General features: G+C 45.4%; 1 protein-coding gene across 1 annotated transcript in view; it reads right to left on the bottom strand.

Moving 5' to 3' along the window:
• Positions 1-22,750, bottom strand: part of RPAP1 (RNA polymerase II associated protein 1) — a 46,160-nt gene that overhangs the window by 3,958 nt on the left and 19,452 nt on the right. The window contains exons 9-22 of the mRNA XM_035111753.3: positions 22,015-22,113; positions 21,098-21,199; positions 19,482-19,649; positions 17,836-18,027; positions 17,510-17,644; positions 17,137-17,316; positions 15,961-16,118; positions 14,555-14,734; positions 9,228-9,429; positions 7,248-7,357; positions 5,639-5,834; positions 4,579-4,728; positions 3,592-3,734; positions 902-1,706 (exon numbers count right to left, since the gene is read on the bottom strand). Coding sequence (XP_034967644.3) covers positions 902-1,706; positions 3,592-3,734; positions 4,579-4,728; positions 5,639-5,834; positions 7,248-7,357; positions 9,228-9,429; positions 14,555-14,734; positions 15,961-16,118; positions 17,137-17,316; positions 17,510-17,644; positions 17,836-18,027; positions 19,482-19,649; positions 21,098-21,199; positions 22,015-22,113 — 2,820 coding nt within the window. The remainder of the gene's footprint in view (positions 1-901; positions 1,707-3,591; positions 3,735-4,578; positions 4,729-5,638; positions 5,835-7,247; positions 7,358-9,227; positions 9,430-14,554; positions 14,735-15,960; positions 16,119-17,136; positions 17,317-17,509; positions 17,645-17,835; positions 18,028-19,481; positions 19,650-21,097; positions 21,200-22,014; positions 22,114-22,750) is intronic.

Genomic DNA, 22,750 nt, shown 5'->3' with positions numbered 1-22,750 from the left:
CAGGATTGGCAATGTCCATATGAAGTCCAGTTGCAGCAGACTTAACTGAAACTTACAATAACTTCTACTATGTACAGAACACCACACCAGAAGGAAAAGAGATAGAAAGAGAAAGTGAAACCCAGGCTCCTTCTGGCCTTACTTTTATAGTCAGCAGGACCTTGACAGAAGAGATAACAGAACCAGTTTAAACCAGCTGTACTCAGCTTCTCTGAAGGAATAACCCAAAGACCATGAACCTTCTGCTTGTTTCTTTCACACAGAGAAATTCCCAGAACCCTCTTGAATTACGGTAATTAGAAGAGGAAAGATCTCTACACATCAGATCAATACTTTCTGCACCAAGAAATGCAAACTGACAGATTGAGCTCCAGCAAAACTAAAAGCGGAGAGGGAATTAGGCTGCTCAGTCCACCCCTAGTAGGGAACATAATTATGCACCCCCTAATCCTGCCAGCTACTTCTGCCTCCTTAGATGTTTCCTTCCTTCCCTTTCATAGTACTAGAATACAGGGACATGAAGATTCAGGGCAGGCAAAAGGAAGTACTTATTCACGAAGCACATAGCTAAACCCGCAGCACATAGCTAAACCCAAAGATGTAGTGAGGACCACTAACGTAGATGGATTTAAAAGGGGGTTAGACACATTCATAAAGTGTTAAGGCTATCAATGGCTACTGCTCATGACAGCTTTGCTGGGGATTACAAGTAGAGAGTTCTGCTACGCTCATGTGCTGTTTGTGGGGTTTTCATAGACATCTTGTTGGCCACAGGGAGAACAAGATGCTGGACTAAATGGGCCTTCAGTCTGATCCAGCAGGGCTTTCTTGAGCTTACTTCCCACCCCCAAAAGTCCACCCCTACCTCCAAACAAACCAGCCTTATCTTGGGGAGACCTACCTGCTGGAGTGGAACTCCCAGTGCCCTCAAGGTGCTCACATGCTCTCCAAAGACGGCCATCCTTAGCTGCACACTAAACCGCCTCTGCAGAGGAAGAAGCACGAAGATGCCAAAGAGTGGGTCTCCAAAGGAGACACCTTCAAACTGTTCCAGGAGGTTGATGTAGAGGTCATGGAAAGAAGCTAAGCCAGGGAGGGGAGCATCCAAGTTCAAGGAGTCCAGGACTTTGGGTTGGCAGTAAAGGGAGAGTAGAGCAGCTGTGTAGCAATGGACGGGTCCTTCCAGGAACAAGTCACTGCCCGTGAGGAAGACACACATAAGCCTTGCAAGTTTGGCTGCCGCCGAGATGCCCTGAAGGACCGTGGCTCTCCAAGTCTCCAGCAAGAGGACCCACTGCAGGTTCTGAGTCACTGTGCGCACAAGATCCAGTGGGAGAGAACTCAGCCCAGCCCACCGGGTTCCTGCACCAGTCACACTGTTATAGAGGTTGATGAGAGGAAGGAACGGCCAATCGGAAGGTAGGATTGGCCCTTTGACCTCAGGAAGAATCATGGATTGGATTAAGTGTGTTCGTCCTTGGTAAACATCTCTGGAACGAACAAGGGTGGGCTCCAAGTAAGCAAAGTGAGAGAGGTAGCAGGCCTGGATAAGTGGGAGTTGCTGGTATGCTTCCTCCAGTAAGGTACCACGACTAGGGAGTGGAGGAACAGCAGCTGCTGAGCCTGGCTGTGCTGGCTTCGCCTTTGAGCTCAAGTGCAGGAGGTCTGAGAAATCAGCAGCTTCTGGGCCCCCTGATTTGCCTTCCCTGTACAAAAGATGGGTGGTGGGGAAAACAGGCGATAAATGTCAATGCTTTCTTGATTAATGCAATGCTATTTGCTTATCTATTTCCTACAGCACAAGAGTAATCCCCAACAGTCTTATGATCTACATTTTCACAAAGATGCAGCATGACTCCAGGGTGCTGACCTAAGGAAATATATTCTACAATGTGGCAGGTGCTGCTTATATAAGTATGTAAGAAGTGCCTAGCTGGAACAGAAGAGAGAGAAGTTTGCTAGATGAAATGCATCTCCAGGAATAGCTAGGGCAGCTCAGAAAGGGGTGTGAAGGGGATTCCTGGATGTAGAAAGAGCCTCTGAGTGTGGAGGACTCATTATCATAGCTTACAGCAGTGTTTCCCAACCTTGTGCCTCCAGATGTTTTGGGACTACAACTCCCATCATCCCTAGCTAGCAAGACCAGTGGTCAGGAATGATGGGAATTGTAGTCCGAAAACAGCTGGAGGCACAAGGTTGGGAAACACTGGCTTACAGCACCCTTCCTCATCTTGATGTTGCTGGACGCTAACTCCCAGCAACCACAGCCAACCGATGGCCAGGAATGATGGGAGTTGGAGTCCATGTATGCAAAGGCCACCAACCGTTTTTATATGTGGGAATCCATGTTTCCAAGGAGATTCAAACATTCGATTTCTTTTCTCATTACCATAAGCAGCCTCAACATAGCGAAATGTAATAACCTATTTTTGGGATGAGGAACATATCGAAAGGGAAATGGTCTGAACACATGGGTATTCCCAATGCCCATTTTCTGCTTTCAGACTGACTCTTGTGGAGTGGAGTGCCGAAAGTGCCACGTTTGTGGACTAGGTCACCTTCTTAAAGGTAAAGGACCCCTGACAGTTAAGTCCAGTCGCAGACGACTGTGGGGTTGCGGCGCTCATCTCGCTTTACAGGCCCCAGCGTTTGTCAGCAGACAGTTTTTCCGGGTCATGTGGCCAGCATGACTAAGCTGCTTCTGGCGCAACAGAACACCAAAACCAGAGCAGCACATGGAAACACCGTTTACCTTCCCGCCGGAGCAGTACCTATTTATCTACTTGCACTTTGGGCGTGCTTTCAAACTGCTAGGTTGGCAGGAGCTGGGACCAAGCAACGGGAGCTCACCCCGTAGCGGGGATTCGAACCGCCGACCTTCTGATCGGCAAGCCCAAGAGGCTCAGTGGTTTAGACCACAGCACCACCCGCGTCCCTGGTCGCCTTCTTAGGCCTTGGCAAATCTCTCATGGCTTAATCCACTTTCCAGTGTTTATGTTAAGGATCTATCACCATCAATGTAGAAGAAGTCAATTTTAAAAATTGCACAAACATAACCTCCAACTTTTTGCACAGCAGAGGAACTTTACAAGTGGAAAGGCAATAAAGATGGCACAGAGATTTAAAAGACTTCACAGCTGGTACAGAGAAGAGCAAGAAGTCACCCTTTGTCCTTCAGGGCCATGGAGCTGCATCAAAATGTTTCTTCAGCTATGTAGACAGCACAAGTATTAGTCATGATGGCTATATATTATCTCCAGGATCAGAGACGGTATGCCTCAGAATATCAATTGCTGGGGATCAAGAGGAACAGAATGATAAGATAGTTGTGTCCTGCTTGTCTCGTAAGCATCTGCCTGGCCACAGGTGGAACAGACGGCTGGACTAGACACACGAGCAAGACTCATTTTATGTCCTCAACTCCCACTGCAAGGAAACCTAGAACAGGCTCCCCAGTAGGTTACTGAAACTAAAACTCTCCTGTAAATCTCTCTTTCCTTTTTTCCCAAAACAGTTTCTCCACGTCCTCGTCTTTGGAAAGGTTACTCAAGGGGAGCGATGGGGAAGAGGTGGAGAGGGAGCAGAACTTACGGAATCAGTTTTGCATTGAAAGCAAGGCCCAATAGGAGCTCATGAGCCAGGTGCTCACTGCCTGGCAACAAACGGCTTAACAACGCCATGGCAACGCAGTGATAGAGTGAAGCATGCTGGCTGTAATCCGGACAAGTACCTGCCTGCACAGGAAACAAAAATCCAGCATGTGAAAATGTTGCAGCCATGCGCATTGACACAGATATAGGGGTCATGATATGACACAGGGCAGGGGCAGGGAGAAAGGGAGATGTTCTATGCCAAGCTGCAAGAGCAGGCAGGTTTTTTTATCCTTATAAACATCCTCAAAAGAAATCCCCCTACGTGTTGGCTTTTCACCATGAAGTCCGCAAATCCGTGCAACACAGTGCAACTTTGCATTGTGTTTATGCAAAGTGGTGGGAGACAAGTTAAGACAGATACTTCGGTTGGCCAAAATCTAGGTTTTACACAGCAGATCACTCAGATTTTCAGCCAATTTCACCTTACGGCGAATGAATACACACGGCACAACCCCCAACTTTCCCACAACACGCAAGTCCCTTCAGATAGAGCCTATTGCTCATGTTTGGGTGGCGTGGGAGTAGAAGCAGACAGCTTTAGGCATCTGCAGACTGTTAAGAAGCTGCAGTATGTTTTCTTTATGGGTGGCAAATTGGGATGGGAGGTGGAAAAAAACACCTATTGGCTTCTTTTGTCCATTTCATTATCAAAGGTGGGGAATGGAGAGTGGGGGACATTGTAAAGTGAATCAGTAGGTGCCAAATTCTATTGAGGAACCACAGCCTCATTCACCATATCCCCTCCCCAGCAGGTTCTGTAATAAGTACATGGGCAAAGCCACCCTTGTGTTCCTCAGATGTTTTGGACTACAACTCCCATCAGTCACAACCAGCATGTGCTGTAGTAAAAAACATCTGGAGGGCCCTAGGCTGGTGATGGGTGGGCTAAGCAAACCAGAAGTGAAGATGGATGCAAAGAGCTTACCATTTTCTGAGCCAGTGAAAGCACGTAATATTGAAAGTGGTACTCGTGGCTCAAGAGCCAAGCAGAGGAAGGAGTTATAGAAGGCGGGTCAGCAGTCCAGCTCTGCAACAGATAGTCTGTCACATCCTTCACATCCAGTATGGAGACATACTGTGTTAAAAAGAGGGGGGGGGTATTGTCAGTTCAAAAACACCTGAATCTAGAGGGTGATAGTCTCCTTTAGCTAGTTTTTCCCCTGTCATACAGAAATGCCATTCATATGCTCCGCTACTACAACATCCTTCTCATTGTCTGCTGGGATAATTGAAAACTGATGGTTTCCCCAGAGAGAACAATGCATGCTATATTCACATTTTAAGAGACATCGGAAAAGAGCCCATTTGTCTGGAAAAGTAATTAATGGTCACTGCTCCTTCTTTCTTACCAAGGCTGTCAATTTTACCTGCTCTGGAGCTTTTCAAACTTTTAACAACCAATCTGCAGAAGGAGAAAACAAGCTTGCTCCATCTTCCATGTGACAGCCCTTCAGATATTTGAAGATTGCTATTATGTCATCTCTCAGTCTTCTCTTCTAGCTAAACATACCCAGCTCCTTCAGTTCCCTCAACCAATCCTCGTAATGGCTGGTTTCCTGATCCTTTATCATCTTCGTTGCCGTCCTCTGCACTGAACACACCTGCAAGCTTCCCTGAGATAAGAAACCCTGCACAACTGGGGTTCAAGATTGAGGGAGGCTTGTACACAAACACACTTATGAACCATCTTCAGAATTTGCCAAGTTGGGGTGTGTTTTTGTGTGTGGTTTACATAACCTACATGCTTATAATTTTATAAAACCTGAAGAGGGTTTATATGCCCAAAGGCTCTCAAATGCCCAAGGGTTGGGCTTTCAGAGCTCGCTCAACAACTCCTGGCTTGCCTGAAACACATAAATGGGACAGTGTTACAGTGTCCTGTTTACATGTTCTTCTCAGATGCAGGAAGTGTCCTCTGTTCTCTTTTTTTGGAACAGAGCATGTCCCCAACAGAAACGGCAGAACAAAACACCAGCAGGACTCACCTTGCCAACCAGCCCTTTGTGTACGGTGATGATGCTATCGACGAGCACCAGGAAGGCAGTAAGGAAAGGGAAAGACGATTTAGAGCCTGCAAGGCTCATTGGGGGTTTGCCCCCAGTGCAGCTCAGAGAAACGATGCTGGGAAGAGATTCTGGCGCTGGAGAGCAGGTTAAAGGATTGCACAGAGCAGAGCATGGCCTGTGTGGAAAGAGAAAGAGAGAAAGAGAGAGAGAGAGAGAGAGATTATACTTCAGAAGGCAAAGACTTTACTGAGAAAAAAGCAACTTATTAAAAAAATATCAATGTGATTAAAGCGTTGCCAGCTAAAGAGAGAAATTCAATGGTATGCTAAGACAATACGGTAGTACAGTGGTACCTCGGTTTACAACCTCAATTAGTTCCGGAAGTCTGTACTTAAACTGAAGCGTACTTAACCTGAAGCGAACTTTCCCATTGAAAGTAATGGAAAGTGGATGAATCCGTTCCAGACGATGAAAAACACCCCCTAAAACAGCAATTTAACACGAATTTTACTGTCTAATGAGGCCATTGATCCATAAAATGAAGGCAATAATCAATGTACTGTACTATAAAATAAATCAGACAGTATTTTAGGTGAAAAAATTAACATTTATTTCTTATCTGGGCTGATGATAGTCATTGTTTGGATGGGGGCTCAGGGTCCTCTTCCACCATCACAATGCCTTCGCGGAGGCCGGGCCTTCACGGAGCCATGGGAGCGCCTCCGCAGCTGCAGCCCAGTCTTCAGGCCTTCGCGGAGGCCTCTGTAGGCCTCGGAAACCTCGGTTTACTTACTTCCGGGTTACAAGCGTTCGTAAACTGAAAATTCGTAAACCGAGGTGTTCGTAAACCGAGGTTCCACTGTACCATCAAGGCAAGCATTCCCCACTCCACCCTGCCTGCTGTTCTGGGGGTTTTGCCGACAAACGCAGGGCCAATTTGGGATTTGTTTCATGTACTAGACTTGTCAGACAAAGTGGGACTCTACCCCCACAGGCCGCTCCCAGAGTGCCCTGTGAACAGACTCCTTCATTCCTTGGCGTCTTCGGCTTTGCCATACAGGTGGCTGCAGAAAGCACAAGGCCTCGAGAAGCCCAGCAGCGAAACAATCCTGAATGTGCAGTGCAACGCTACCCTCATTAAGAGGCGGCAAATTTGCCCTCAGTATCTGGAATAAGCAAGCACTCCAGAGGTATGCAGGTGCCTAAGTTTGCACACGATCTGTTTGCCAACACCAGCACACACCTCAATCTGACCATTAAGTAACACCCTGGCAAGAATAAAGAACCCTCTGCACCAAGGTAAACTCATATTCTGTGCCACAAGGCAGGATTCTGTGACCCGTGTAAATGATGCAGTTTAACATATGCCCACATTGCATAATTTACTCTGCCTTTAGGAACAATGTCAAAAGACAAATGGGGACAGGAGCAGAAGGAAAGAAGATGCACAGCCCTGTCCATCTAGCAGGACTGTTTCAGCTGCCCAAGGAATGACAGCACAGCACCACTGCTGCAAGACGCTCAACCGACTAGTAACGCAAGCTGGTTGGCTTGCTGCAGCAGCAACATACATGGGCGCAGATTTTACCTGAGCATTTCCCAGAGGTTCTGCATGGCTGGCTGGCTGAGGAGAGGCAGCAATAGCGCTGATGTCAGATACTCCACTTCCTCTAAGGAATCAATGGGGTTTACTGATGGCTGTGAGGGGGGGGAAACGGGAGGAAAAAGGCGTTTTTGTGAAAACTCTGAAATTAAGCCAACAACATTATACTGTGCATGAGTCAGACCTATTGATTTCCTTTCTTTTTAAATTCAGGATGCTGCAGGCACATGATTTTGCCTCGTGACATTGTCCAGGACAGTGATCTATTATGCGTGAGCAATGCCTCCAAACGTATTTGCCTAGGGATGCTTTATATTAAAGAACTCAAGTACAGCAAGAAGGGGCTAATGTAGTGGTTCTCAAACTCATTGTCTCTTTCCCTGCCTCAGTGGAAAATGGCAGGACATGTTGGCAGACCACTAAATAATTATTCTACCTGTTGTAGCAATTGTATGTTGAATGTGCTACATGGTTTTTAATTGTATTAAAAGAGATATGCCATTGTCCACCTGAATAAAGCTTGCAACCACTGTTGGTCCATGGACCAGAGTTTGGGAACTCCTGAGCTGGTGTAACTGCCCTAATGCTTCAAGTAGGACAGCTGAAGAGTTTTCTTACAGGCCCCTGCAAATCCAGGACTCTTTAATTCATCTCCTTGCAAGACAAAGAGATCAATCACTACTTTTCTGGAATTAAAAGTGGGTCGAGGATGTCAAAATCTATGGAACTGGCAAGGAGGAAACTGTTCTTTCCTGTTCATGCTCCACAGTTGACTACCACTGTCTCCTTCCCAACAGGAGCTCTTCCTCCTTTCCTGTGCACACTGTACTCCTCCTGCTCTAGATAAACTTTGGATGACTGGGAAATCAGGCTCAGACACAAGTCTGGCTCACATATAATGCTAATCCATAGTTTCTTTAGCTTAACAATGACTTGTTTGAAGACTACCCATGATTTGTTTTCAAACCAGTGCTTGAAAAGGTCCCTGGCACTAGGTTTAAAAAAAATACTGAACAAACATATCTTTATTTGCTTTTTGTACAGTTTCTAAAACTATTTTAGTTGTTTTTATGGTTTGTAAATTCCCTTGAGACTTGAGATTTGGAAAGAGATTCGTAATCCCCCTCCCCCCGCATAAACAAATGACTTAAAATGAATAAATAAGTAAATAAATAAATAAATGTGAAGCTTATGAACCACAGTTTGTTTTAACTATGGTTTGGTGTCAAGTCCAAACCCACCCCAGATGCTCACCAAGCTATACAAGTATTAGACAAGAACAGCTGGAAAATAAATCAAGTTCTGGAAAAACAGCCCATGGCTTGTTTGCTTGTTGGTGAGTTGATTCATTGCTTGTTGGATTAGTGTGTGAATGCAGCTACATGTGTGAATGCAGCTACAGAATGCATATATGGTTCTGGCTATGGTCAGGCCTCAAGCAATCCAAGTATAATCATTTTGACTGGTAGGTGCTTCAAAAAAAAGCTCCTGAAGGTCATTTCAACAGGGGCTGAAAACTACTGCTAAATCTTTTCCACTGCTTTTGACACTCTCCCCATGAACGGGGGAAGAGATATATTAAGCTGATCCTGTCCGGAGTCATCCTAGTAAAGCCAGGTTAACCAAGGTAGTGCCTCCAGATGTTGTTGGACTCCAACTCCCATAAGCCCCAGCCAGGATGTCCAGTGGCCAGGTATGATGGGAACTGTGGTCCAGCAACATATGGAGGGTACCATGCTTGGCAAATTACAAGACTGAAAGACACTGAAACCAGCTGCAAGGTTCACCTGAATTTACAAAGGAACCCAGAAGACAGGCACCTGTATCATTTCCGTTAAGACAACTGCACTTCCTTCCCTTGACTGTACTCCAAGCCTTGTCCGGACGGATAGTTGCACTGAGGAATAAGGGATCCACCCAACAGACAGTTGCAAGAGACACTTCTTTGGTTTTCACAGGCCTCACCTGCTGATTGCAGTGACTGTAATAGGCTGCCATGTAAAGGATATAAGCTGTTGTGAGGGGCTGCAGTGCCTGCCAGATCTCCAGCTGGGTTATTTGTTCAAGGCATCCTTTCAGTTGCATTTCAATGATGGGCCTGAAGCCAGATACCTGGCTCCAGGTGACTGGCGGAGGTGGAATCTGGCCACCGCCTTCTGGATCACTCCTGAAACAGAAAAGAGAAACCATGAAGGGGAGAGGTAAGACTCAAACTGCTAATGCCAACTGAATGATCAGCCTAAAAGATTCAGTGACTGTGGAACATGTCTTAGGATGCTTTCATTGTTGTCCAGTTTTACTATTTAACATTTTGTTGAGAGGTGGTAGATATTCCGAATGAAATAAATGAACAAACTTTAATCACGAGAGTATTGTGTATATCCACTCTACAACTAGATGGCTTCACAAGCAAGCTGAAGTGGTGCCTTGCCCTAACCTTAACGATTATTAAATTATTACTACATTTAGATCCCACCTTTCCACCAAGGAGCCAACGCTGCGTATGTGGTGCTCCCACCCCCCCTCCATATCTTTACAACCCTGGCAGGTAGGTTAGCAGACAGATGGTGACAAGACTGATGTCACCCAGTAGACTATACGGATTAATGGGGATTTGAACTCTAACTATATTTGCATGCCACCCAATAACTGTTTAATCAGAGCAGACCTACTAAAATGAGTGAACCTGTAGTCATGATTATTCATTTCAGTGGGTCTCCTCTCAGTAAAACTAAGCTGAATATCAACTAAGTCCTCTGGGCAACTAACAACAATAACAGCACTATAAATACAAATCAGAGAGTAAGTATAATTGAAACAACAACAACAACAACCACACACCACTCAGTGTACTAGTACAAATGGGAAAAGCAACATTATAGTCATAAGCCCCACTTATGGATGAGAATTGAAATGACCTTGTTCTGAGAGAGGGGGAACAGGGGAGCAAAAGAAAGAAGAATGTGTTATTTCTAAGCAAGGTTTCAGCAGTTGTTTGGCTGGAGAGGATTCATCAAGTTGCAGTTTTAATATCTGTCAATTTTGTACCATCTGTAATATTTTCACTAATGTTTTGCAAGCTGCCCAGAGACTGCAAAGCAAGCAGAATACAAATTCATTCATTCATTTTTTAAATTTAAGATAGGAAATGGTCAAGGCCCATTTAAGATAGGAAATGGTCAAGGCCCTTGGCTGATGAAAGATTAAGAGCTGCTTCACCCGTGCACAGATATCACTTGATTCCTAATTACAGAAACTCGTGTGACTGATAATTCTTGGGCTCAATCTAAAGATGTCCCTTCGGCTTGCAGAAAAGCTTTCGATCCAGATGATGTTACCACAAACAGAAACGGGGGTTAATTTTCATTGATAACCCCAGCAGGCTGCTGCATCATATTCCATCCTGTTCTAGGAAAGTCACCTCCCTTCCTCTTCCACTAGCAGAGGCACACTATAGTTTTAAAGCCCCTCCACAAGCAAAAGGGAACAATGGGATTCAACCCATTATGTCTGCAGCAATGAGAGTTCCATTTGCGGGATGCAGGACACAAGCTGAATTCGCACAGAACAGCACTCATACTGCAAAAGCACTTTTCTCTGATGCTGGACACATTACGCCTCTAGCAAAGTGTTTTTTCCCTTGGTTTGCCCCTGCAGCCTATCAGTCCCCATATGCTTTCCTTCAAAGTGCTCCCACCCCTGTCACTCACTCTCATCAGAGCAACCTCTTTCACTGAGCCAGGTATTTATTTACACCCACCCAAATGATTATCTTCTCAATCAAATTCCCTGTCAACCTCCACTTCAACAGCACGAACAAACCCCAGGCTTTGCTGGACTCAGCAGTGGATTCCTAGGGAATACCGCAATCAACTGCTCTTCAACAAAGCCTAATTATTTCCTCCCACTCATCCTAAAAAGAGGGAAAAGGAAGAAAGAAAGACACAAAAGCAGGGGACTAAAGCAGGACACACACAGGGAAGACTAGAACTCCTCTTTGAAGGGCAATTAATCTGACAAGACTGCTAGGCTGAAAGAACATTGACGGTCACAACCTTACTTGCCAAAGTGATCAGATTTTAATGAGGTATCATCACCACCCTAATAAATACCTTCCTCACAACTATGGAAAGCCAGAGAAGCTTTGTCACAATTCTCACCACCACCAGTCGTGCACAGACAGCTGTTATGAAAAGGACAGAAACTTCAACACCACTTTCAGCCACAGAACAGCAATTTTTGTCTCCAGGAAGCTTCCATCATGTTTGGTTATGTGTTGTGCTCTCTCAAAAGTTTTCCAAAGACAAACAGCCTCCGGTAAATGAAGCCTACTCCTAGACTCTCTCTGCCTGTATTCTGCTTTTAAAGTGCCCATGTCAAGCAGGACATAGAGAGAGCTCCTAAGTACAAAAAATTTAAAACATCCATATTTTTCACTTTTAAACCCCGAAAATGACTTTCCAACAATGGTGGTGGTGTTCACTCATTTTTGTACGCAAAAGAATGGGTAAATTATATTCACTTTGCTTCTCATAAAAGTCCCCGGGATTTATTTATTTGTACATATTCAACAGCCATCTCATGTTTTAAAAGCCTATAATAATCCCACAAGAGAACCACAAGCATGTGGCTATGTCAGGCTGCATATGATATAATTTAGGAAAGCTGCTTTGCAAACAATAGCCTGTTCTCTTCCCCACCCACCCCATCATTTTGCAGGTAACTGGCTCCCCCCCCCCATCATTTTAAATCCTTTCCTGCCCTTCACTTCAAGTGCCACTTTCCCGAAACAAGTGATGAGAATTCTGCACGGCCCATTTGCAAGAAAAACCAGAGAAATTGATTCACCTATATTTCACAGAGAGCCAATTCACTAACTGCTAGTTTCTCTTTGTAAGGAAGCACTTAACGGCAGAATTTCAACAAACCCTACGTTTAGTGCCAAGTGTTATTTATTTGGGCATTGCAGAAAGCCGACATGTGATGGCACCCTCGGTTCTTAGAAGCAGGAGTGCCACAGCTCTCGTTCAAAATGAAACTCCTCTAAAAACAAGAATACAGTGGTACCTCTGGTTAAGAACTTAATTCGTTCCGGAGGTCCGTTCTTAACCTGAAACTGTTCTTAACCTGAAGCACCACTTTAGCTAATGGGGCCTCCTGCTGCCACTGCGCCACCGGAGCATGATTTCTCTTCTCATCCTGTAGCAAAGTTCTTAACCCGGGGTACTATTTCTGGGTTAGCGGAGTTTGTAACCTGAAGCATTTGTAACCTGAAGCGTCTGTAACCCGAGGTACCACTGTAAAGGCAAATAATAAGGTTGTGCTCACAAACCCATTCCCTCACTCAGTTACACTTTTGACAGAACCTGATATTGTGGGTGGTTTATCTTGTGGCTTTGCAAATGCTTCTTCCTGGGTGGAATGTCATGTCTTTGATCTGGGATAATGCCTCTTGCTTGCCGGGTACGGGCAAGTTTACCTCTGACTTTTGCATTGCCGGAATGTAGCAGCCCACAGTACGGAGGCAATTATGTGGAGCAAAAGCATCCACACATACAGGCAGGGGATGGTTTTCAAGCAGATAATGCAGCAACCTCGCTGAAGCTACACCGAACTGAGTCTGCTCAATGCATGAATTGGAGTCTGATGGGAACCCTGCATGCAAGGTCCCACGACAAAAGAAAGGCAGCTGTATGAGCGTTTGATGGCCTTCCACTGCTCTGTGAAGGCCGTTCTTTTTGGGACAGGCTTTTTAAAATCATTGGCTGCTAGTCATGATGGCTGTATACCACTTCCACACTGCCCAATATTTTTGTCCCCCAAATCAGGATGTCAGGAGGGGAGCACTTTCCAGTCCGGTGCTCTGGCAATCAGAGCACTGGACAAAAAGTGGACTTGTAAAAGGGTAAAAGTATTGGGAAACAATGTATAATGAATTGGAAAAAAATGTTTTAAAGTACCTCCCCCCCCCCAAAAAAAAACCCAGAGTCCTTTCTGTTGGGGACAATTCAGAGGGAAATTCCCAGGTGTCAAAAAAGATTGTTTATGTATGCTACTACTGCGGCCCGTGTTTTGCTAGCCCCCAAACGGAAAACGAGCGAGGTCCCAAGCAAAGAAGAATGGCAACTTAAACTGATGGAATATGCACAGCTTGTAGATTTAACATATAGAATAAGAGAACAAGAAGAACATACATTTAAAGAAGACTGGAAAATGTTTCCTGAATATATGGGTGAAAATTGTGTTCATTTAAAAATGCTGGTAGCACTAAGATAAATTAAACAATGTTTTGATGGATGTAATAATGGGTTACCGAATGGTTTAGTTCATGTAAAATATGCAGGAATGTGTGGTATGCAAAATGAACCAAGGAAAGAGAAGCAGGGAAATCATTGATTCAAAGTTGTCTAAATGAATATTTTGAAATGTAATCTGGAAAAAATTAATTTAAATTATAAAAAAGGGCACTGGACAAAAAAGAGGGCATTTCAGGATCCTAACAGAAGCCATGACTGGCATCTAGGGAACAGCAGGTGAGGGCCAATACCCTTGTGTCTTACTTGTGAGTTTCCCATAGGCTTTTGCTTGAGATGCTGTACTAGATGGACCTTTGGTGTGGTTGTAACTTACGTTAAAAGGTAACGGTAAAGGGACCCCTGACCATTAGGTCCAGTCGTGACCAACTCTGGGGTTGCGGCACTCATCTCACGTTATTGGCTGAGGGAGCCAGCATACAGCTTCCAGGTCATGTGGCCAGCATGACAAAGCCACTTCTGGTGAACCAGAGCAGCACACGGAAACACCATTTACCTTCCCGCTGTAGTGGTACCTATTTATCTACTTGCACATTGACGTGCTTTCGAACTGCTAGGTGGGCAGGAGCTGGGACCGAGCAACGGGAGTTCACCCCGTCGCGGGGATTCGAACCGCCGACCTCCTGATCGGCAAGCCCTAGGCTCTGTGGTTTAACCCACAGCGCCACCCGCATCCCATGTAACTTAGGTTACAAAGTTGTTAATTCATCATCTCCCTCACATTTTAGTTTAGAGCATTATATCTGCTATTTCTTATCTCCTTTAAGTGTTATTACTTGCATACAGTTTCTTATATTGTAATCTGCCTTGACATCTGGTTTAAAAATTCAAATGAAAACCTTTACAAGTAAATAGATAAGAATACGAATAAGAAAAAGCACTCCACTGAGTGATGAAAACTCATGTTGCTACTGCAGAACGTGCCTTTTTAGGAACACACACACACACACAAGGACTGGCAAGAGAAGGTGGTGATACCTGCTAAGCTGGGCTTGCAGTTCTGCCCTGCAGCCGGCTGTCTGTGTTACTTGAGTAAGCAGAGTCACCACGGCTGTAGCTCGCTGGACAGAAAGTTCAACTAGAGAGTTGTTCTCCTGAAAACTGCCAGCCAATTGAGCCAGGGATGGGACCGTCTTCATTAGCACAGGATAGAGATCCCTGTAAATTTGAGAAAATGTATGAGGTGGGGGGGGGATGATCACAGGACATTGACTCATTGTTAGAAATAATTTCTTTACTTCCAACAGAATCCCAAAATCCCATGATAAGACTTTGTGACTGACTCATATTCTGCAGAGAAAATGCTTCCTGCTTCTCAAAACGTTTGATAAAATGAACCAAAAGTTCATTTTTTAAAAAAGCAGGGAAAGTTAAAGCTCGAATAGAAACGAGGATTTTCCTATGCAACCGAAAGACATCATTTCAACCTTACTTACATTGTTAACATCTTTCTCAGTAAAGATAAGAGAACTAGCATCTTACATGGTCATGGCAGGTAGAAATATGCCAGAATTTGAAGACGAAAAACAAGGCAACTTTGCAGAAAAGAGCATCACTCATGACCAATTTATTTTGCTTGCTGGTTTGAACACAGCTGTTTAGGGATCAGTCCTTGTGGCAATGATCAGCTGCACCTAGTGTCACTCACCGATACAAAACTAGCATTTGGGCATACATAACCATTACAAAGTGGACCCATTCTGGTTTGTGAAAACCCGTCTGGAGAAGCTGGATCTTCTGCTGGCCCAGAGGCATCAACACCTCTCCCTGCTAATGAGTGGCCTCAGATCTGCAAGCCTCAGATACGGACCTCGCTAACAAGTCCAGTGACTGAGTCCACAGATACCTCACTTCAATTCCAACCTCCTTTATTCAGGGGATGTTGCAGAAAAGGAGGCTAAGCGACCATTTCAGAGACAGTCATTATTTGCTTCCTAGATTCTTGTCAAACTGACTTCCCTGGTAACTGTGTGGATGGGTGGTTTCCCCCCGCTTGTTATCCATCCTGGTTTAGAGATTAATAGGGGCAAATAAACCCTACTGATCTTCTCAGGTCTGGCCTTCTATGTTCTTTATGACGTGGGAGAGGCATACCTCTCTCCTGCCAAGTTGCTGCTGCAGTTTATACAAGCCCCTTCCTCTCCTGCCTACTGCAAAAGAAAAACTGCAATAAGCAGGTGGAGAAGGGAACGGCAGATCAACCACTATAGCTCTATGGCTTTTATGAATGCCAAGGGATTCTTTGACACCACCAGATTCACATCCAAGCTGTTAGCTGACATCCCTGATGGTGAGCAGAAGTTGCAGCTGGGCAAGGGTTTTTCTTTTTTGGCAGGTGGGGAGAAACCCCAGAAGATGCGCCTGAAAACATTCTGAAAACACACCCAAAGAGATCACAGGCCTGACCGTAGCCGGTGGCCACAGCCCACAAGCGGAAAGCTTCAGTGTTCATCCTTATGGCTTCCTCTATTCTCAGGGGAAGGTCTTTGGGATCTTCAGCTACGAAGCGACCCAGCCGACTCTTCAGTTCGAACTTATTAAGCTGTGAATGATAAGCAGACAGCAGAGTAAGATGCAGGACCTTACGGGAGAGTAACCCATACAGACATTCAAGGAGGAACACCTAATGATAGCCACTGGATTAGAGGGCTTTAAAATGGGATCGGGCAAGTCCATGAGGGATAGTACTGTCAATGGCTGGTGACACCATGATGGTTAAATCCACAATCACATGCATTGAACCATGGAACACCAGCTGCTAGCATCCTTACTTGTGGACTTTCTGGATGCAACTGGTTGGCTGCTATGGGAAGCATGCTGGGCAAGATGGATTGTTGGGAGTGACTCAGCCGGTCTCATGTCCAACAGCATATGGCTTGGTGTGGCAGTGGCAGCCACATGACCTCCAGTTAGTCCTATTGCTGCTACTTACTGGGAAGTAGAGGAAGAGAGAGGAGAGGAGAGGAGGTGGGAAGGCTGGCACAGTGCACACACACCAGACTGGCTCTGCCATTGCATTTGCACCACACCCAACCTTGCCACCACCTTGTCCTGCCACCTCTGCATTTCAGTAAGCAGCAGTGATCACAACGGAACAAGGTCAGGTGAGCGGCACTACCCCACCACCCCACCTCCTGCCACTGCTTCTACCCCTTCTTAAAGTTTCATGGAAACCAATGGAAGCAGCGTTAAAAATGAGCACTCCTTTTCTTCTTACTTCCCATTGCACTTCCTTGCCGTTGAACCTTCCCATCTCAGCGCCTGTCCTTCATCCACTTTCCCCTTGCTCTCTGCAACCAAAGTACTTCTTACTCCTTCCCCTACCTTACCTCCACATAAAAGTTCTTTAGGAAATCTGAATTCTAAGCATTACTTATTTCAAGCACATGATTTGTTTCCATTGTGCCAAAAATCGGTGTGTGTGTGTGTCCATAGAGAATGCCAACAGACCGGTCAGCCATCTCTGGGGAAACTGAATAACCAGGCTTCTTCTTTTTGTCTCAACCATCTTTTGAACTTCTGCCCCCCTGTTTAAATAGCTTAAGTGGAGAGGCCCTTACCAGCCTGGCAGCTGCATTCCTCCCTCCAGATGCCAAGACTCTCATTAGCTTCATGGCAGTGGCACATGGAACTCCATGCAGGCTTGTGAGCAACTGCCCAGGTTCAGCTACTCTTGGATTCCACTGGGTGGGGAGGAATTCTCTGATGACCATCTCAACCAGGCGAGGGCAATCCAGAATCTGCAAAACAGACATTTAAGAGAGAATATTTAAGAGCGGCACAAAGCCGCTTATTTGTCAGTGCAGCAATGTAAAAAAGTTAACCATCTGGCCAAGTATATCACAGGAATCTGAAATATTCCTATATGATCTCTATTCTTCCACCTCAACTGGCATCTTCTCTGACTCAGAGAACACACACACAGGTACCTACCCGACTGCATGCTTCAGTAGAGTGCCTTGCAATGCGCGTTAGGATGTCTAGACTCTCCAGGACTACCAAAGGCACAGGTCGCATTACTTCCAGAATGTATCTCAGGCGCTGAAGAATCTTGGTCTTTAGCAGTCCCTTGGAGATAATAATAAACAGCGATGGTGACAAAAGGAAGGTTTTGTAAGTCTAATACAAAAGCCCCAATTATGGCTCAGCAAACTTCCACATCAGCCTATGAATCAGTAACAGATTGTGTATGTTTTCTGTGTTTTTTTACACAGATACTGCTTTATTGACAATATTCTGGAAGTGACTAGAAGTTTTACCTTTACGGCATCATATTGTGCCACTTCTGGATCTGGTTTGTTTTCATCCTTTGGTCTTTTCCCAGGTGCCTTCTGAGTTGGAGCTTGTTCCTCATTCTCATCTTCTTCCTCCATCTCCTCTTCACCTTCGTTCGGGATAAAAGGGTAGACAGTCATACCCTGGTACCACGAAAATGTCTTGTCCAGATACTCCTGGAAGGAAGTGAAAAACAAGAAGCTCGTTCTTGCTGAACAGCTGTCAAAAAAGAAGCAGGAGAGGATGCTCTCAAGTCCAATTCTAGACGTCTTTGATAGCAAGGCTTGGAAAGAGCCCTCCCAGAGGCAGTACTGGAATAGATGGTGTGAGAGGCAGCACTGAGACTTGAGAAACCAGAGTTCGAATCCCCACTTAGCCAGTCACTGCCCCTCAGCCTAACCTACCTCACAGGGCGGCTGCGAGGATAAAATGAAGAGGAGAGAAGTGTGTGAACCACCTTCAGCTTCTTGGATTAAAGGTAAGACATGAATATAATAATAAACTATAAAAAACAAATATTCATAATAAGTTCTAAAGGCATGGACCCAGAATTGTTCTTCTGCAAACAGAAGGGCTTCTTCCATAAACAGAAAACGCAAAGGATCCATTTAACGCACAAGGAGGAAGCTGCCTCTTGCAGAGTCTGGACACTGGTTCATCTAACTCAGTAGTGTCTCTCACCAGAGGATGGGAGTCTCAGGCTCAGGGGCCAAATGTGGCTCTCCATGCCTCTCTTTCTGGCCCTTGGAACTCAGCCCCTAGGTCTTACTCCTCATCAGTCCTGTACCATACTCTCCTTAAATGCTTTTTGCCTGTCTGGAATGTGTCCTTCTACTATGATAACACCCCTTGCTTGCCTGGATGGCAAGGCTGGAGAAAAATGTGTGGATCGCTGGAATGTGGCCTGCTGACACAAAGCTAAGAGTCACAGCAATTGCTCTACCCACTTTCTGTCTCTGGCGCCATCCCCCAGTGGTACGCCACACTACGAGGAGATGTGGCCACATTTGGGAGTGGCTCTGCATGATTTCAGAAAAGAGTAAACACTCTTTTCTGAAATCATGCAGAGCCACTCCCAGCCCTGCCTGGAGATTGAACCTGGGACCTTCTGCATGCAAAGCAGCTGCCCCACCACTGAGTTGAAGGGGGCAGACGCCCATTTTGGACTAAGGAACACAGAGATCTATCCCTACTGATAAAGGTAAAGGTAAAGGGGCCCCTGACCATCAGGTCCAGTCGTGTCCGACTCTGGGGTTGCGGCGCTCATCTCGCTCTATAGGCCGAGGGAGCCGGCGTTTGTCCGCAGACAGCTTCCGGGTCATGTGGCCAGCATGACAAAGCTGCTTCTGGCAAACCAGAGCAGCACACGGAAACGCCGTTTACCTTCCCGCCGGAACGGTCCCTATTTATCTACTTGCACTTTGATGTGCTTTCGAACTGCTAGGTGGGCAGTAGCTGGGACCGAGCAACGGGAGCTCACCCCGTTGCAGGGATTCGAACCGCCGACCTTCTGATCAGCAAGCCCTAGACTCTGTGCATTAACCCACAGCGCCACCTGGGTCCCTATCCCTACTGATACCAACATGCAAAACTATTTTACGTGGATTCTTGGGTTCTACAGATACGACACCTCATCATCTGGAGAGACAAGAAGCGCATGGAGGGCGTGGACAGTGGCTGCAACGACATTATCCACTGGGTCATCCAAGGAGAAGCGGAGCAAAAAGAGGAAACCAGCATCAAGCAGCACCCGCAGGACGCTTCCTTTCAGCGAGGAGGCAAACTCCCCTGCCTTGGCCTGAAAACACACACCACAAAAACAAAGTCAGGTTAAAAAGAGAGAGAGAGAGAGAGAAGTTGTTTTTAGAAGGCAGCCACCAATGTTGCACAGGGACACTTTCCTGGAAGTCCTTAGACTGGAAACTGATGGAAGCAAATCCCTTCCACTTCTCACTTCAAATCATGACATTTTCTTTTTTTATGATGAAGATTGGTATCTTTTGCATTCTTATCCTTTGGGGAAATGCACACAGCTATAAGGCAACTGAGTTTCTCCTTAGGGCTCCACATATGAGACCACCAAATACTATGGGCAGCTGCATCTCTGGCATCAAGGAGGAATGTTATCCCCTTGGAACTCTGCCAAGGTGTCTCTTGTCTCTGACGTTTGCCCTGTGCTTTGCAGGCCTTGCGAATGTTTCCAAAGCACAATACTGTAATGAAATCAGACCCTTCCACTCCCACCCATCCATCACTCTATGCATGCCACAAACAATGATGGTCTACCAATGGGGACTAAGCCAGCCAAGACCTGTGGATTCTGGCTTATATCAATATACAATTATGGCCAATTTCTGCCAGATTTCATAACCTTTTCTCATTGCTTTAAAGCACTTAAGAGCCGAATTTCACTGTTCCCAATAGCCAACGTATTCAACTAAACCACAAATTAATACAATGCGGCAGATTTTTTCTGAAACTTCACCATTAGCGGATTTGGCAGTAGCTAGTGAATTAAACTGCTAGCTGCCTTTTGTTTCCCTTAACAAATTCCTATGCATGTTTATTCAGAAACAATCCACACTAGGTTTTAGTGGCGCTTGTTCCCGGGTAAACGTGCAAAAGAACATCACTCGAACCTTTCAGGTTAGATAATAACATGATAACAGCATTAGAAGACAACTGGTAAGATTTCAGTCTAGTCAGCAACATTCTTTCAAAGCAGTTCAGTGGCTTAAAAGAGCCACCAAATATATGGAGAGATCCAAATGATGTTTTATTTACTCATTAATGAGGTAGGAACCTTCAAAAATGTTTTAATATGGCCTTCCCCAGGCTGACTCCCTCAAGCTTTGCTGCTAAACTCCAACTTCCATCAGGTCCAGGCAGAACAGCTAGTGGACAGTCTTAAAGCAACATCTGGAGGTGTCAGACTGGGGAAGACTGTTTTGATCAATGACCCATCTACGGTAATAAGAACTGTCACAGCATGGAGCTTTCTGTTGGTGCACCGTGGTCATTCTTCAACTTTGCAAAAACAACCACTTCAGATCAAACCTTGTGAATGTACTTGGGTGTCACCAAACTGTCTTAATTTAGAGATTCCCTAGGGCCAATTAAAAGGTGAACAAGATCAGAAACCAGAAAGCACATTGGTGATTTGGTATGTGGAGATGGTTTATGCGCCATCAGAAGAAACCTGGCCACCCCTTTTCTCTCTTGTCACCCCTACGAAGGTTAACTCACCTTCTGGACAATGTGACCAAGCACCTGCAAAGCCAGAGTCCTTTGCTGAATGACCTGGCTGCGAGACAAGTGGAAGAGCTCTTGCAGCGAGTAGCCAGCCCTCTAGCATAAAAATAAAACATCCAGACATTAGGGTATCTATTGTTAAGTTACAAACTACTGAAGAGACATCATCCTTTCACCTGAACAGACTCTGAAAGAAGCAAGGGAGTCAATAGGACTGTCCTCTGCCAATCCCACTGCACAATCCAGGTAATAGTGCAATACATGCCTTTGCTAAGGTGCCTGTGCTAAGCTTCAGAGGAGTCGAGCATGCAAGACACATCAAATGCTACAAAGAAAGGATGGGGAAATATTCCAACCTGATGGAGGTTACAGTAGGAGTCACCCTTCTTTTATAATGCTTCATTAGGCTCTAAGCCAGGCATCTCCAAACTGTGGCCCTCCAGATGTTTTGGCCTACAACTCCCATGATCCCTAGCTAACAGGACCAGTGGTCGGGGAAGATGGGAATTGTAGTCCAAAACATCTGGAGGGCCACAGTTTGGGGATGCCTGCTCTAAGCAAAACACCGAAGACTGGGCCTTCCCAGGAGAAACATTAATTGGAAAGCTACACTACACTATCCAATAGTCTGGGATCTACAGTTCAATAAGTTCCTGGTACTCAAGAGGAGGGTAGGGGAAATTCCCACCCTCGTATGTGATGAGAAAAAGAAATCTTGCTCCCAGTAGCAATCTTATTTCACAGTAATTAATTATCTGCTTCTTCCATTTTTGAAAGCAGGAAAGTACTTTACACATGCCGTCAACTGAGAATCATTAATGGTCAGACCACCTAGCCCAGGACTACCTAAGGAAAGACAGGAAAGAGAGTTAAACATGCCATGAGATCACAAGCATGTGTTCTCCCCTTACTTCTGCTTCCTCTCCGTGGTGATGTAGGCCCAGATGTGTGGGCAGGTCTTTATCTGGGGGAATAAGTTCTCCCTTCAGATTGAAGCGTGCCTGCATTGCCTATTAGAGAAAGAAACAAATAAAATTATAACCTTTATTGCCTACTGTGCCATTCAGCTATTCTACCAATTTAGCTGCTCATACTTGTAGGATCTAAATCCCTTAACTACCCAAGTCAAGTTTTACCATTTTTTGCCAACCAGGAAGGGGATCTCCGGCCTAGGGACCAAATGTGGTCCTCCAGGTCTCTCTGTCTGGTAGGGTTAGAAACTCAAGAGATATAAACTATAATCACCAAATGACACCTTAAACCTATGTTACAATGGACTGTCTAGGTGCCATTTTCTTTTACAGGGAAATTATCATCATCATCTCTATAGCGCTTTATATTTTAAAGAAAAAATGTCTCAGAACGGTTTCCAACGCATTAAAACATCAAATAAAACAATATACAGGATTAAACAGTGACAAGACATCTCCACAGATCAGCCAGCCGGCTGCCACACAGCAGTGTCTTTTGATGCTGGGATATGGGGTTTGGGGGGGGGGGCAGCAGAAACCGCAGCTGTACACCAGCCAGATGGTGGAGATGTTAGTTGCAAAACCTGATGACAAGATATCTTCACATGGTCACAACTGGACCTGGTTCCTGGGGGATTTCAAACACTGCTGTCTGGCCTTTGGGATTCTCTGTAGA

The sequence above is a fragment of the Zootoca vivipara genome, chromosome 1 (genome assembly GCF_965207765.1).
Source record: "Zootoca vivipara chromosome 1, rZooViv2.hap1.1, whole genome shotgun sequence".
NCBI lineage: Eukaryota > Metazoa > Chordata > Lepidosauria > Squamata > Lacertidae > Zootoca > Zootoca vivipara.
The sequence above is the reverse complement of the archived record's forward strand: the minus strand, read 5'-3'. Positions and strand labels throughout refer to the sequence as shown.